The sequence below is a fragment of the Branchiostoma lanceolatum genome, chromosome 4, assembly GCF_035083965.1.
Source record: "Branchiostoma lanceolatum isolate klBraLanc5 chromosome 4, klBraLanc5.hap2, whole genome shotgun sequence".
Classification (NCBI taxonomy): domain Eukaryota; kingdom Metazoa; phylum Chordata; class Leptocardii; order Amphioxiformes; family Branchiostomatidae; genus Branchiostoma; species Branchiostoma lanceolatum.
In genome coordinates this window covers 14,603,968-14,618,984 of record NC_089725.1, presented here as the reverse complement: position 1 = coordinate 14,618,984, position 15,017 = coordinate 14,603,968, and the positions used below count along the sequence as shown (strand labels likewise).

General features: G+C 42.1%; 2 protein-coding genes across 5 annotated transcripts; both read right to left on the bottom strand.

Annotated features, from left to right (window-relative positions):
• Nucleotides 1-6,035: 6,035 nt before the first annotated feature.
• LOC136432791 (monocarboxylate transporter 13-like) lies at nucleotides 6,036-14,973 on the bottom strand. 3 transcript variants are annotated; one of them, XM_066424288.1, is made up of 5 exons: nucleotides 14,907-14,973; nucleotides 13,665-13,887; nucleotides 12,893-13,036; nucleotides 11,634-12,491; nucleotides 6,036-6,387 (listed from the first exon to the last, which is right to left on the bottom strand). In XM_066424288.1, the coding sequence occupies exons 2-5, from the start codon at nucleotides 13,885-13,887 to the stop codon at nucleotides 6,134-6,136; spliced, it is 1,479 nt and encodes a 492-aa protein (XP_066280385.1). In that variant the 5' UTR covers nucleotides 14,907-14,973; the 3' UTR covers nucleotides 6,036-6,133. The 3 variants fall into 3 exon arrangements, with proteins under 3 accessions (XP_066280385.1, XP_066280384.1, XP_066280386.1); XM_066424287.1 differs by lacking the exon at nucleotides 14,907-14,973 and having other exon boundaries at nucleotides 13,665-14,318; XM_066424289.1 differs by lacking the exons at nucleotides 6,036-6,387; nucleotides 14,907-14,973 and adding an exon at nucleotides 10,945-11,218 and having other exon boundaries at nucleotides 13,665-14,321.
• LOC136432792 (monocarboxylate transporter 12-like) lies at nucleotides 6,664-10,200 on the bottom strand. Of its 2 annotated transcripts, none has more exons than XM_066424291.1 (4): nucleotides 10,105-10,200; nucleotides 8,203-8,425; nucleotides 7,837-7,980; nucleotides 6,664-7,568 (listed from the first exon to the last, which is right to left on the bottom strand). In XM_066424291.1, exons 2-4 carry the CDS (start codon nucleotides 8,423-8,425, stop codon nucleotides 6,679-6,681), a joined length of 1,257 nt encoding a protein of 418 aa, XP_066280388.1. In that variant the 5' UTR covers nucleotides 10,105-10,200; the 3' UTR covers nucleotides 6,664-6,678. The 2 variants fall into 2 exon arrangements, with proteins under 2 accessions (XP_066280388.1, XP_066280387.1); XM_066424290.1 differs by lacking the exon at nucleotides 10,105-10,200 and adding an exon at nucleotides 9,317-9,684.
• Nucleotides 14,974-15,017: the final 44 nt, after the last annotated feature.

Below are 15,017 nucleotides of genomic sequence, written 5' to 3'. Positions count from 1 at the left end.
ATTTGCATGTATATCCATAATTTTCTCATTTAAGTGTTGCTACCATGGTATATGTTACAATTCTGTTTCAAGATGCGAAATTATATACATGTATCTCTTCAGTGAGATAAGATACAGGTCTATAGTCACTGTGGAAGAATTGGAGGATTCAACCGATGCAACCTTTGGTTACGTAATATACGTTTCCTTGCATCTCCTTCGAACAGTGCACCTGAAATTCATATAGACCGTTACAATTAGAAAAAAAAGAGAGAAAGCTTCCAAATGCCTGGACTCTGCAGTTGTGAGACTAAAAGTTCGTTCAACATACATCAGTGAAGTCACGAGGTTCCAAGGGACGTTTGATTCATATAATGACTTGCTTGTTTGACAAGTCCGCGGAGAATGTCACGTTGCATTATACTCTATTTATAGCAAATATCTTCTCTATTGTTGCTCTATTTTGCTTTTCTATCTTTAAACACATTGTTATCTACCAACCTAGGTTTCAGTTCAATTCGATTCCACTTGAGTATGCCTATGTGGTGTAACTTAGAAAAACAGTTTTCTGCCCCATCATATGATCGATGACCTCAGCACTGCCCTATTTTGCATAGTTTCGCTAACACTTTATATATTACTTCCTTTTGTCGCCCTGTGACATGAGTTTCACTTCCGCTAGTTCTGCACTTGTTCGCAAACCTTGATCGTAAAAAATTGTTTTGGTTGAAAACAAAAATGATATTTTCTAAAAAAAATTGAAACAGACGCCAGGCAAACAAAGAAATATGCCATTGGATAAATAGGGTTGCTATATACTGTGATAATCATTCATCCTAGCTCATCAAAAGCAGAAAAGATTGAACAACGCAATTTCATTGGCGTCACATGTGCACGCATCTATTTCCATTCCCCTGCAAAAATCACATTGACCTATTTTACACATGCACATTGTGCTGAAATGTTGCTTATCACATTCAAAATGGTACTATATACGTGTACAAAGATTGACCTAAACTGTCCAATACATAGTTGATATCTGTATAGGCTAAGTGTGTCCATTAGAGACTGATGTGGCTATCGCACACTTAAATTTCAACTTCAAACATGCGAAGAAGCCAATAAAATCAAGGAAAAAAATCTACATCAGTTTGACTAATGGTGATGATTTAAGTACTCTCTAGCCTTTAGAACATTCGACGAGCTCTGAACATAGAAAAAAGAAACACAAGCGCTTTGGCAAAGGATTCGTGCGAGGTACAAATCGTCAGTCCAACATGATACATTTCTACAGCCACCAGGGTTTCCCCAATGTTCTCTAATGTTTTTCCAGAATCATACTGACAGTCAGCGTAGGTTTCAACTAGCTTTGATCCAAACAATGTTGCGCGGAATAATACAATGGAGCAGATCTTGTCGATGTCCGCGAGTACGGTCTCCTTCACTACTTCATTGTACCCGATGCTGTCTCGGAAATTGAGTACCGCAGTGCAGAAACCAACGTGATTTATACTGGCTTGATCAGTGTACACGTTGACGCCATGATCACTAAGTATGTGTGATGAGCATTTGAGAGCAGTTTGGAGGCACTCCAAAGATTGTCTTCTATTGCCATGCCTCATGTAGAACAGGCATGCATGTTGCAATACTACCATTCTTGGATATACTTTTGTATCAAAATCATTCTTGACTTCGTATTGGTCCGGCAATTTGCCCAGTGCAGTTTCGAACAGCCGATCAACCTCTCTATTGCGCTCCTGGCTTTCCAAAAGCGCAGAATATTTGAGTACATAGACTGCAATGTCCCACGGTACGACAGATTTGTCCACTTGGAGAGATTCTCCGAACCTCTGCAATCCGTGTTCAATGGTTTGGACATCATCATTGGAAGTTCTTCCCTCTAGCATTAGTACAGTTTCCGACGAACGTGGATGTAAACAGTTTATCCATCCCAGCTTGTGCTTCTCTGCTTCCTCTGGCATGGAAAGCTCAGAGCATGTTTGCCACAGCAGGAAACGTTTCGTCATCTCATTTTCTCGACTGTATTCCCGTTCATTCGAGGACCGTTCTAACTGCAGATCGTCGTCGAGATATTTGAAAGCTGTTCCATGATCACCAAGGGCGACCGACAATCTGCCAAGTAATTCCACACAAGTTTTGTATGAAGACCGTATCATGTGCCCCAAAGTATACTCAATTTCTTCGCACTTGCTGTATTCATCAATGGCAAGGTCTAGCATTTCACGCGCGAAATGGATATGTTTTGCGCAATAGAACATCTGAGCTGAGACACAGTAGACGAGTGTAACAAAAAGACCCTCGAAGTCAATTGCAGACAAAAATGTGATGCTGGCAAGACCATGCCACAACAACCAAGCACCTTTAGAGAGAGCATACATCAATATTGCAGGGATAACATTGTTAAAGGCACAAGTTTCAAAAGGTTTCCCCAAGTTCCCCAACAGCCTTAGCATCATATCAATGCCTCTAGGGGACCTATAGGGATAAGCAAAGTCATCCAGTAACCAGCTTACAGCCATGGTTGTCACAGAGTCAGCCTGATATGTGTTCTTGTTGAAAGAAGAAAAAGATACATGAATCAATCGATCTGACATCTCTTGCAAATCAATTTTGCCTGCGAGACATTTTATAACGAAAGCATGAACAGTTTTGTCCGCCGAAGTCAGAAAGTTATCAAGACAGGCCTGTAAGGGTATCAAGGTGTGAATCATCCGATGCAAAATGATGTGGTCTTCTTGGCTAGTCAGATTGAACACCTCAAAATTTCCCATTCCATCTAGTTGAATTATCATACCCTAACAATTCCCTCTGTGCTCTACTTCCTACGTATGTACGCAAGCGCAGTTCGTCTACAATGGCGACAACTGTACTTAGATTATGGTGTGCCTCCGGTGTCAGGAGGTTGATCTGTAACAAGTTTGTCAATGTGCCTCCCACACTTTCGCCAATACAGTTAAACAAGATGCTGAGTGATTCCACAATCAAACTTCCGAAACGGTACAAAACCTTCTTGACGTTGACCACCCTGACAGTCACTGGATTAGAAAAAAATGGGAAGTGCTTCAAGATTGATTCCCTTGCAATGGGAAAGTCATTCAATGAAGCTAACGCCCTCTTGGCCCTAACTGTCAAGCCAAGTCTTACTTGAGAGGGAAGATCGAGCAAGCTCTGAACCTTTGTTCTGTAAGCCTGTACCAAAGTTTGCTCACCTGAGATCAAAGTCACGTTACAAAGGACATCAGCTAGGTGATATCCTTCTTTGATTGACCGCTCGTCCTTCTGCAGTTCCGCCATTTCATTCGGAGTCATGATGAGTTCTAGGGCAGGTTTGGACGAGGTCGGGTCTCTACCGAGGGCTGTCTTGCTTGCCCATGGCATGGAGCCGTCAAAGCTGAATCCACAAGGTGTCGTATTGTCATAGTACCAGTCCTTTTCCTTGTTGTTAAAGTCGTTGAGGCTTTTGATTGCCATGGCTGGCAAAATAGTTTCACCTAGGTTTAGTACTTTGAGATGCAAAAGTGAGTAAGGGTGCGGAAGTAGATCTTGTTTTGATCTGTACACTTCCCTTCTTCCACCAAAATGGCGAACTCCAAGTCCGAGTATGGTGTCAGTTCCTCTCTGGACATTGAACCCATTCCTATCATGGCATACTGACACGGAACTGTGCCCAGTGTTTTGATGCACACCTCCACCATGTCAACAATGACCTGTTTCATTTTGACCGCGACGTAGCGATACAGTGACCTGACGGCTTCTGTTCGCTTTCTCTCGGCGTTTCGTGCCTCTTCACTCTCCATTGGGTTGTCTTTGTAGGAACAGTTGACACGTGAAAGTGTCTGAAGCTGTTTTCTGCAATAGACTCTAATCTTCTGCAGCTGTAGTTACGAGCAATGTCATGCTTCCGAGGAGAGACAAACATTTCATATATACCAGCCACGTATCTCATAAAGCATTTCTCTGTACGTTTGATGCGGTGCACCAGGCTCTGTCTACCGTGCCAATCCGCACATCGCACCAGTGCCGCGTTGTACAAGGCCGAGGCTTTGGTAAAGTCTTTACCGTTTCTAGTGACCCGACCTTTCTCGAGATAAACGTCGCCGATGGCTTTTAGGGCGGCAACTTCCAACAGCTTGTCGTCCATCTCCAAAGCATGTTTCAGTGTCTCCGCGTATGCTTCCTCCGCAATGTCCAAGAACCCATGAGAAAAGAGTGTATCCGCCGGCAGAAGGAGGTCTGACACGGTAGTCATCTTGCTTTGTAGGGCATATATCTAGTCTCTTTCATCGCAAATTTCATCGATCTGTGTAAATATATATGCCGCATCAAGGAGAACTAGGCAAACTTTCGCCTTGTCATTGGGCACAGTTCCGGGACTTCCCACTTTCAAGGTTTAAGTTCCCGTTTCTGCCCGGATCAAAGTGCAGCAATTACAAGCAAGCTAGATATAAACATTTGAGAACAACTTTCTGTCGAGGAATAACAACGGGACTTCCCCCAACATGTTTTCCAGTATTTTCAGGAAATGAATAAAGATGACCCATGCCAACGTTTCTGTTACCAGTAAATTCCTCTATTGTATATCTCAGATGAAAGGCATTACGTAGTTACCTTGGCCGAGAAGGTTATGCAGAGGGTAGCGTTTGTTTGTTTGTTTGTTTGTAGTGGCACAGCTTAACTCGAGAATGCCTTGATGAATTGTCTTGGTATTTGGTATGTCGGTAGGTTTTAATGAGACCTAAAAACGATCAGATTTTGGGCCCCCTAGCGGCTTCTTACGGTACTGCAGCGGAACTTTCTGTTTAGATATCTCGTGTTCTGGGAATAACTCAAGAAGGGCTTGATGGAGAGAAGGGCTTGATGGATGGTAATGATTTTTGGTAGTTAGATAGCTTGAGTGAAGATGTACATGATTAGACACTTCTTGTGCAAATCAGTATCTAATTTGCATAATTAATGAGGAAAGTTTATACATCCGCCAAATTCCATGATAGGACTCTGAAACATGTGACATATGTAACTGAGGAAGAGAGAAATATTGATTGATATGAACTATGCAAATAAAGACCTCATTTGCATAATCAATGAGGAAATACTATAACAAGATGGGCTTGATGGATGGTCATGATTTTTGGTATGTAGATAGCTTGTGTGATGCTTAGTATGATTGGACAATAATTATGCAAATCAAATTCTAGTTTGCATAATTAATGAGGCAACTTTGAAAATCCGCTTTGTTCCATGATATGACTATTCGAATTGTAACTGAGGAAGAGAGGAATGTTTAAAGATAGAAATATGCTAATGTGGGCCTAATTTGCATACTTAATGAGTAACTTCTCTAATTCCACACTGGCAAATGACGGCAATTGCATACGTTTAATACTTTTTTTGGCATCGGGACGTTATGTGAATGTGAACATCGTTGAATCAAATTATGCTAATAAGGGCCTCATTTGCATAATTAATGAAAAATATTAGCATAACCTTCTTTGATGAGCTCATAACTTGTTAAGCTCATACTTTGGACATGTTATATTTTAAGACAATCAACTGGTATGATTTATAATTGATGAGAAACACTCCTAATACATCAGTCATAAAGGTTAAAATCATTTGGCGAAGGTATGAGGTCGTGGAACTCTAGTTTCGTAATGCTGCTCTCAGGGTACTCAACTATAAAAGTTGTTCTGCTTTTCAGCATGATGAGAAGGGTTAGCCCCGTGCAACGAATTTGAGGAAGGTTTGTTGTAGGATATATTTGGCGTCATTGTTAATTGACAACGATGAAGTTACATACACGTAGATAATCATAGGAGCCACTTTAAACGTCAAGTAGCGTCGTCTGTGCTAGTCTACCATGGGACTTAGATAAAGAATATAATAAGCTATATTGCTGCGCACCAATTCCAACAATGTGCTTTGTCAAAATGCACCGTTGCCGCCTTTGCTCTCACATTCCATGTTATTTGGTCTACAAACAAACAAACAAACAAACAAACACACACACACACAAAATATGACGCGATAGATATGTCTCCCTCCACAAAGAACGAAAACATATTTTATTGGCATATTCTGTTCTACATTCTGTATCACTATATATTCTCGATCCTTTTTGTTTATTGCATGACGATCATAAGGCAGTTTCTTTTATGACCACCGATGTTTCATGACCTTGAGTAGAGGCTGTGTTTGATTCCTCGCGCTCTGTAGCCAACAGAGATAGTCTGGTACCGTCAATTTCATGTTCCTCGACTTTGTTCTCCGGTTCCGTGGGTTGGAACACGCGCAGGTGAAGTACAAACGGCAACAGTCCCGCAAGTACCAAGCAGCTTCCGCCTTCCAGCAGTGTCGCGTCGAAACTGCCTGTGATGTCCCGTAGCCATCCTGTTCGATACATATAAAGACAAAAATACAAAATCGTGAAAACGCCAATCATTTCAAATAAGATAAGATGACATTATTCGTTAGGTGGATATGCTGGAAGCATCCAGAGCAAGGTAACGATTTAGTAGACAGTAATGAAAAATTGGAATAGAATGCTTTACGAAGCAACCGTAGGCAATGAACCATGAATAAGCAGCCTGTGCACCATTCGTAGACCAGTGACTACTAATGACGACATATTGACATGGACAATTATATCATTTTATGGGAACATCTGACCAAGGAGGTTATCTATATAACCTCCTTGATCTGACTAAAAGAATACTCGCCTGAGAAAGGTGGTCCTGCAAGGTTTCCTATCCCTCGCAAGAACATGATGATCCCAAGAGCACTCGACATCCTGTTGGCTCCCCCAATTTCTGCAATGGCAGAGTATAAGAGTGGCACACACCCGCCCATGAGTAAACCATAGAACCCGCTGTACACTGCCATGGTGGCGTAGGTCTTAGCAAGAGGCGCGAACAGGGTGATGAAGCCCATAAGAAACGTGTTCATGGCGTACTGATCCACACGTCTGAACTTCGGCCACTCCGGCAGTAGACCTACCGACGCTCGGCCAATGATGTCTCCAATGGCGAGGATGGACAGCAGAAAGGCTGATGGATATTCTTCAACACCGAAGGCCCGTGCGCGTGGAACGATGTAGATATTAGGAACAAACCGACCGAATCCGAACAAAAAAACGGCCACACAAAACACTAAGAACCGTGGCTCTGTCAGCAGCGTAATGTCTATGACGGAACTTATTTTACCTAAGATAACTTTGGTTAAAGAATACTTCTCTGTCGTGACGTTTACATTTATCTTGTCTGGAAATCTACTACTTTGTGGTGAAGATTCTTGGACGTTTTCCGAACTTTTATCCGCGGTGACGTCGCCTTTTAGCAAAATGGGTCGTTCCAATGCCCCAAACCCGGCTACCTGAAGAACGATCCCTCCGATTATAACTAAAGCACCCCTCCACGTGTACTCGTCCATGAGGTACTGGAATAACGGAGGGAACGCGAAAGACATAAAGCTGGCACCTATAGCCGCGATACTGTTGGCGCGAAGTCTGTGAGTGGTGAAATATCGTCCTATTGTTGCCATGGTAGTGATCAAGGATAGGGAGTATCCAAGCCCTGCAGACGGGGAACAGAAAATCCTTTCAACCTATATGTGTCAAAGCATAAATACCATAGGATTGTCGAATTAAGTAAGATACAGTTCGTCATTATTTCGATATCTTTACAATATTAGTCCACATTTAATACTTCGGTCTACAATCCGTTTAAGATTTAATGATAAAGCAGGTATCTATATAGATATTCAGTCAACATGACAGTCTTCAGTTGTGGTTACAGATAAGATCTAGTTTTCCGTCATTCGGAAAGGATAAGTGAGGCAAACCTGTCAGAAACCCAACGGTGACGTAGAGATGAAAGAGTGATGTGGCCCATAGACTGAGCAAGAATCCTGCCGAAGATATCACTCCGCCGGCCATGACCACAACTCTGCACCCGAACCTGTTGCTCAGAGCTCCTGCGATTGGTGCTGGGAAGGGATGGGAAGACCGATTATAAAATGTTATAGTTTGTGGTATGCTATGCAGTATATCTTACTGTCACGGTGTCACCATTGAATATGCTCTCATACAAAATATTGAAGATACATGTATTTGAACAGTAGGTTTACATTGCATTGTTTATTGCGTCCGATATTTGTGGAAGACGATAAGATTTGATTTTTGTATGATGTGAAGGTTTCTTTCCTCACCTGCCAGGTTTAAAACACCGGTGATGATGGACTGTATAAGGCCAGTTTCAGCGGCGGTCACAGAAAAGTAGTCCTGCCAAGTCACGAAGAACACTCCGAGGGACCGCATCACTCCGTACGAGCATGCGCTCACAACAAAACCGGCCAGGGCGACCATCCACCCCCATCCCCCGTCCGGTGGATCAACGGGCCGTCCCGGCTTCCTTCTACACAAAGTACCCATCTACACAGGAAATAAGGGCACAGATTAGCCATGTTGACACTCGCAATACATGGCCAGTATATCTATGCAGCGTATGCCATGTTGGTGTGTTAAAGACTCGGGAAAATTTAAGTAATTTAGAGAAGAAAGTAATTTTTATCTGAGAAATTGTCTTAACATCTAACTTTCTTCAGTTGCACAAAACCTGCTTTCTGCTACATCAGAATGACCCGGTGTCATGTGGAGCTCCGAAACCCAAAGTCCTTTAACATGCATGGTGGCGGCCTCTAGTCTCTACCAGACTAACTTCTCTGGCTATAGGGACTAAGGGAGAATAATTTTGCAGGAGAGTTTGGTCACTACGGTGTTTGGCCGACCGTGGACTGACTCACCTGGTCAATTATTCCATTCTGTTGCCAAATTCTACGATCCGTACCCACGTAGGAGGCTATACAAACTCAGCAACTTAAATATATTTGAGTCGACGAACAGAGTACAGATCTAGACACCTTGGTCAGTTGTTATGATTACATCGCCAAACAAAACTTTTGAACTGACTAGAGACACAACAGTACTGTTTTAAAAAAAAGGCCTTCCTACATAGCTCGTGCTTGTGTTGACAAGTTGCCAACACTCTTCGGGGCAGTCTGACCTTAAAGTTATGCGGTGAAGGTCAGCTCTAGGCATGCCACGTTCTAAATTTACATGCAGTCAGTGTTGCTGTAACGTTAAACATAAGTTTTGTGAACTTTTGCCTACCGTATCAGACATGATTAACAAGCTGTGGCACACAGGTTTCATTTGTGAAACGATTCATTACCTGAAGCATTACTATAAACAGAACAGCGTAACCTACATGTACATGCCATTACTTTGGCCGATAATATGCCCTCCCCTCTCGCGTATACTTACTGAAAAATACTGTCGATACGCAGGTATGACTTTCGGTGACTTAGCAGTCGGGGCATTGTCATTAAGACGTACGTTTCAAGAGTCAGACCTCAACCTCCTTGCAATGACAACGGAAGACTTCTTCGAGCAGACGCCGACTGTACCTTACACGGTAAGGTCACTAAAGGTTCATAGTTCACAGTTCAACGACCTCATACTGGTTGTGCATGTCAACTGACATACTTGTTCGACAGCTTTCATCAAGGCCCGACGGTAACTGCACCACATGAAACATGTTAAATGTAATGTATACCCTTAATCGTGACTTCACTTTCAATCACTGACAGGCTTTAAGCTGAAAAACGGACTTACTCTGCGGCTGATGAAAAAAAGTTTTTGTACACTACTAAATCAGTCATTTTCTTGGCATTCCAGTCCATCGAAAAAAATGCATATGTTTTCATATAGTACCATGTTGAATCCTGGTCATTCGAGGTAACTGCATGAAGAATCAAAGGCATTTGGGGGCCATGCCACATCTGTCGTATATCACTCTGGTACTATGAATGACGGTTTTACCGTGTGCCAGTGAAGGTTATATGCACCAGGTAGACATCAAAGATATATATCTGCACAACTCCAATTTTAACTGCACTGGCCTGCATATGCAGCTTGTATTTTGAGCCCTGTGTATTTATGAAAGGGATAGTTTCTGGCCGAATCTACAGTGTAATATGCTTCCATGAGTGGCTTGAAAGATTCACGAGAAGCAACATGTCAAATTTAACTACAATAAAATTTTTACTTACGTGGAATAGCGAGAAGAGATTTTGCGTTAGGTCCTCCAGCCCTTACTTATTCCAGTGGTTCACGATCAAGCGACGCCACACGCTAACTACAAGTTTCAACTGCAGAAGTGAACTTTGGACTCGCTCCAGACTAGTCTGGTTAAAATACAACCAATCACCATTTGGCGCGGAGCCAACCAAACATGTGCAGGGGGAAGAGATTGAGATTTTATCCAACGATCTGGAATTCTAATATAACCTTTAGGAATTATCGCCGGAGCTTTTCCAGCGCACTGTTATGATTTTTTCTACGTCTGTAAGGCAAACCATTGTATTACAAAGTATATGTCACTGGTATCTTCAAAAACTCATTTAGCATTTGATCCCATTATTTGTAACATAAAATAGGAGCCTTGAAATGAACATTTATGCGATGTATGTATCATCCAAACATGTATGGGAAACGTTTCTGCTTCACTGCCATTCATCCCATGCCAAACGAGCCTTTCAATAAGCAAAAATCTTCCAAGCTCTCACGATTAAAAAAGTAAACAAGACAATAAGTCATATACTAAAGAGCATACCATAGCCATGTTGACATACACTTTTGGATTGTTTACTTTTAATACCATGGTCCTAAATGCCAAGCTGTTATTGTTTGATTGTTTCAAATTCTGGAGCCTATTTGATCACTTTCATTACAATGGTTGCATAATCTTTTAGTCTGGATATGAATATCTGGCGTTTGACAATAGACAATTAAGTATATAGAAGTATAAATCATGTTGAATTGGCCATTTTCGCGGATAGTATGAAACATAAATCATAACTAGTTCTCCACAACATGTACCAAGACACCAATAGTTGCAGACGCTCTTTTTTAATCCTTCTTTCATTCTAAGTCATCAACAGGTGGTTTCTCTGAAGATGTGAGTTTGGACTGACACTGTCTCTGTTTGTACTTTCTCAGCCGTTAACAGACATTTAACCTCGGGTTCCACAATGTCTTCCTCCGTTTCTGTGCTGTGAAACATGGGCAGACGAAGTAGAAACAGTAGAAGTCCGGCAAGTACCATGCAGCCACCCGCCTCCAACAGTGTCGCGTCGAAACTTCCTGTGATGTCTCGTAGCCACCCTGATTGATCCAAACAAATATTTCATAAGTCCTTATAGTTGTACATTATTCAAATGTTTAGGCTATTGTAAAGGAATCTCAATATTGACATATGTTGTATTGCAAGAACTGCACAGAAGTACAATAAGCAAATATGCATTATGTAGATATGAAAACAATATGTAACGTTAACTGTCATGTAACGTTACTTCACCTGAATCCGCAGTGTACCATAAATTGATGATAAAACCGGGATTCTTTAAAACGGTGTAATTTATGGATATATGCTAGATGACATATTGATAACTCAAAGATTGTTTTGACAGAATGTTATCAATTGAATCTTACCAAAAATCGTCCCGGTTAATGGTGAACTAGCGTTAACGGTCATACACAGTTGTGAACTCTCTTGGCGTATAAAAAAAAGGATGCTCACCTGAAAAAGGTGGTCCTGCAAGGTTTCCTGTCCCTCGGATGAACATGGTGATGCCAAGAGAGCTGGAAATCCTGTTGGCTCCCCCGATTTCTGCAATGGCAGAGTACAAGAGCGGCACACACCCGCCCATGAGTAAACCATAGGACGCACTGTACACTGCCATGGTGGCGTAGGTCTTAGCAAGAGGCGCGAACAACGTGACCACTCCCATAAGGAAGATGTTGACGGCGTATTGATCCACACGTGTGAACCTCGACCACTCCGGTAACAACACCACCGAAGCTCGGCCAATGATGTCTCCTATGGCGAGGATGGACAGCAGAAAGGCTGATGGATATTCTTCAACACCGAAGGCCCGTGCGCGTGGAACTAGGTATATGTTGGGAACGAAGCGACCGAATCCGAACAGAAAGACGGCCGTTCCAAACACTATAAAACGCGGCTCTGTCAGTAGTTTTACATCTATGACAGAACTAAGTTTCCTCATGACAGTCTCACGTGTCGTATGTGGGGTCGACTCAGCTGTACTCGAGTTTTCTAACAGTTTCTCGCCATTGGTTGAAGACTGTTTGATAATGACGTCACCAGTTCTGTCACATTTGGGAGTGACGTCACCTTTCAGAACGATGGGTCGTACCAATGCCCCAAACCCGGCTACCTGCAGAACGATCCCTCCGATAAGAAGTAAAGCACCCCTCCACGTGTACTCGTCCATGAGGTACTGGAATAACGGAGGGAACGCGAAAGACACGATACTGTTGCCTATAGAAGCGAAACTGTTGGCGCGAAGTCTATGAGTGGTGAAATATCGTCCTATTGTTGCCATGGTAGTGATCAAGGACAGAGAGTATCCAAACCCTGAGGATGAAAAGGTAAATCCATCAATTTGTGAATCTTTTAATAATCTACGAAACTCTATCGTTCAATTATTACAGTGGTGAATGAGGGTGAATCATGGCACAATCACAATGACAGCGATTGTTGATATCAACTTTGGCGAACACATTGTCGTCTGTGTAAGTCATATTCAGCAAAAACTAGGCATTTGGCAACAAACACAAGTTGTAATGCATTTGCAACATTAACCTGTAAAAAAACTTGTAAATTACAAAAAGTGAAGGCTTTATAAAAATGAAAAGTAAACACCCTAATCCACAATAAGAACATTGTAAAAAAATGTTGAATGTGCCAGAAACCCACATTAATTGCTTTCAGTAAAGAAAAAAAAGAAAGAAACGTAGTTAAACTGCCAAAACAACCTGTTAAAAAGCCAACGGTGAGGTAAAGATGGGAGAGTGACGAGGCCCACAGACTCAACACGAATCCTGCCGAAGATATCACTCCGCCGGCCATGACCACAACTCTGCATCCAAACCTGTTGCTCAGAGCTCCTGCGATTGGTCCTGGGATGGGGAGTATTATATAGGAATCAGCGCAATCATAGACATTTTCATGTGTATTTGTCAACAGATATAACTTGATGGCTGGATTGTACCGATTGAACTTGTATTAAACGATGAAAAAAAAATCAAAATTCTTTAATCATCAAATGCCACATATAAGTTAGCTAGACATTTGCGAATTTCAGATTCCTGCCTGCCTAAGTGCCAATTTCAAATTCAATAAGAATTTATAAAAAAAATGCAACAATTCCTTCGTAACAAGATCAGAACGCCACAAGAATATCACGTAGGCGATTCGAATTGTGCACATTATACTCATAATATGTATATTTGATTAAAGTATTGATTTAGCAATTGTGGCACGTTTGTCATTGACCGATGCATGTACTTAGCTACACCCAAGTTGAAAATGTGTCGGTCAGAGGTAAATACTAACCAATAAGAATTAATAAGAAAAACGATGACAACATCAGGATGTTGAACTGATTAAAAAAAAGAAAATAATTAGTAGACACACGTATGTGTACATAAGGTTATATGGCCCTCAATGCATGTAAAGTGTCCATAATGCTTTAAGCCTATGACACAAGTCTCAAAGCTATATCATAATCCATTATTTTTTCCTAACCTGCTAAGTTTAAGACTCCGGTGATGATAGACTGGATCAGACCGGTTTGCGCCGCTGTCACAGAAAAGTTGTCCTGCCAAGTCACGAAGAACACTCCGAGGGACCGCATCACTCCGTACGAGCATGCGCACACGACGAAACCGGCGAGGGCGACCATCCACCCCCAACCTCCGTCCGGTGGATCAACGGGCCGTCCCGGCTTCCCTCTTGTCAAAATGCCCATCTGTATTAAGCACAATAACATATGGCAAGGTCACCCGCAATCAGCATTCGGGCATGAAGTTACAGTAACGTATTGTTCTCCATGGCCCAAGCCCTATTTGTCCACGCGTCGGGAGTTTTGTACTGGCTGACTGGACTGGGGCATAATTTTCTTGCGAAAATTACGAAATTTAACTTTCCCCGCTCCCTTACCTACGATCATTTGGATGAACCGTGGGTTGCAGCTGTCACATTTTAGAAGGAGGTGTGCGATAATTTACAGGCCTGTCGACGACATCGCTTGACTGACCAGTGTGGCTTGCACGGCCCACGGCCAGGGTGTCACTCAAAGTTCATAGTTCATAGTTCAACGACCTTCTACTCCCTACTGAGACTTTGGAGCTTTTTTAGCATTTTCCAAAGACCCGTGTGTAATGTCACGGTCGTGCAGGAAAGTAGTGACACGATTTTCCTATTCAAGGTAAGGCATGGAAGTATGTAAAACTCTGAAACAACGACTGTATCATTTGCATGGCGACCAAACCAACGTTGGTTTTATAATAGTCGGACAGCATTATTTTTCAATGACGAAAGGGGGCGTTGTGCAAACATAGCCGAGATCGAAAATGAGTTCAAACACAGTTCAGCTGATAGTCAAGAAGTAGGGCATGGTTGCATAAAACACCAAGCTTCTTGCTGTTAATTTGTAACGTTACCCATGGTGGCTGTTTAGTATGCCCATTTCACGATTCACTTTTCCTAAAAATGTTCACATCTATAGTCATCAGAACGTAGAGTCCATTCCATTGTCCGTGGAGGTCAACAAACAGCCCACGGTCTTTGGAGTCACAGGATTTTGTAAGTCATCCCGGTTATGTAAAACATATGTGCAAGTAAGCTCCTTTCACCCAAGGACATTATATAATGTCCTCGTTTCACCAAGTTCCAACGAATGTGGAATGTCTTATTTGGAAGGCCGCAATTTATATAATAAAGAAAAAGATATTAGCTTACTACAACAAAAAATTAATAAGTACTTACTTGGAACAATGAGAAAGGTGTCTACGTTTGATAACAGGTGAGTTGTCTGATGACCAAATGGTCCACCATGCGTATGTCTCGTCTGCAGAAGTGAACTTTGGACTGTGCAGA

Bases quoted from the DNA above. Each gene is read 5' to 3' on its own strand.
- LOC136432792 (XM_066424291.1), bottom strand. From the start codon at position 8,425: ATGGGTACTTTGTGTAGAAGGAAGCCGGGACGGCCCGTTGATCCACCG. The intron at 7,981-8,202 runs GTGAGGAAAGAA...ATCCCTTCCCAG, and splicing joins CGGTGTTTTAAACCTGGCAG to CACCAATCGCAGGAGCTCTG. The intron at 7,569-7,836 runs GTTTGCCTCACT...CCCCGTCTGCAG, and splicing joins CACCGTTGGGTTTCTGACAG to GGCTTGGATACTCCCTATCC.
- LOC136432791 (XM_066424287.1), bottom strand. From the start codon at position 13,908: ATGTTATTGTGCTTAATACAGATGGGCATTTTGACAAGAGGGAAGCCG. The intron at 13,037-13,664 runs GTTAGGAAAAAA...TCCCCATCCCAG, and splicing joins CGGAGTCTTAAACTTAGCAG to GACCAATCGCAGGAGCTCTG. The intron at 6,388-11,633 runs GTGAGCATCCTT...TGTATCGAACAG, and splicing joins TGCAGGACCACCTTTTTCAG to GATGGCTACGGGACATCACA.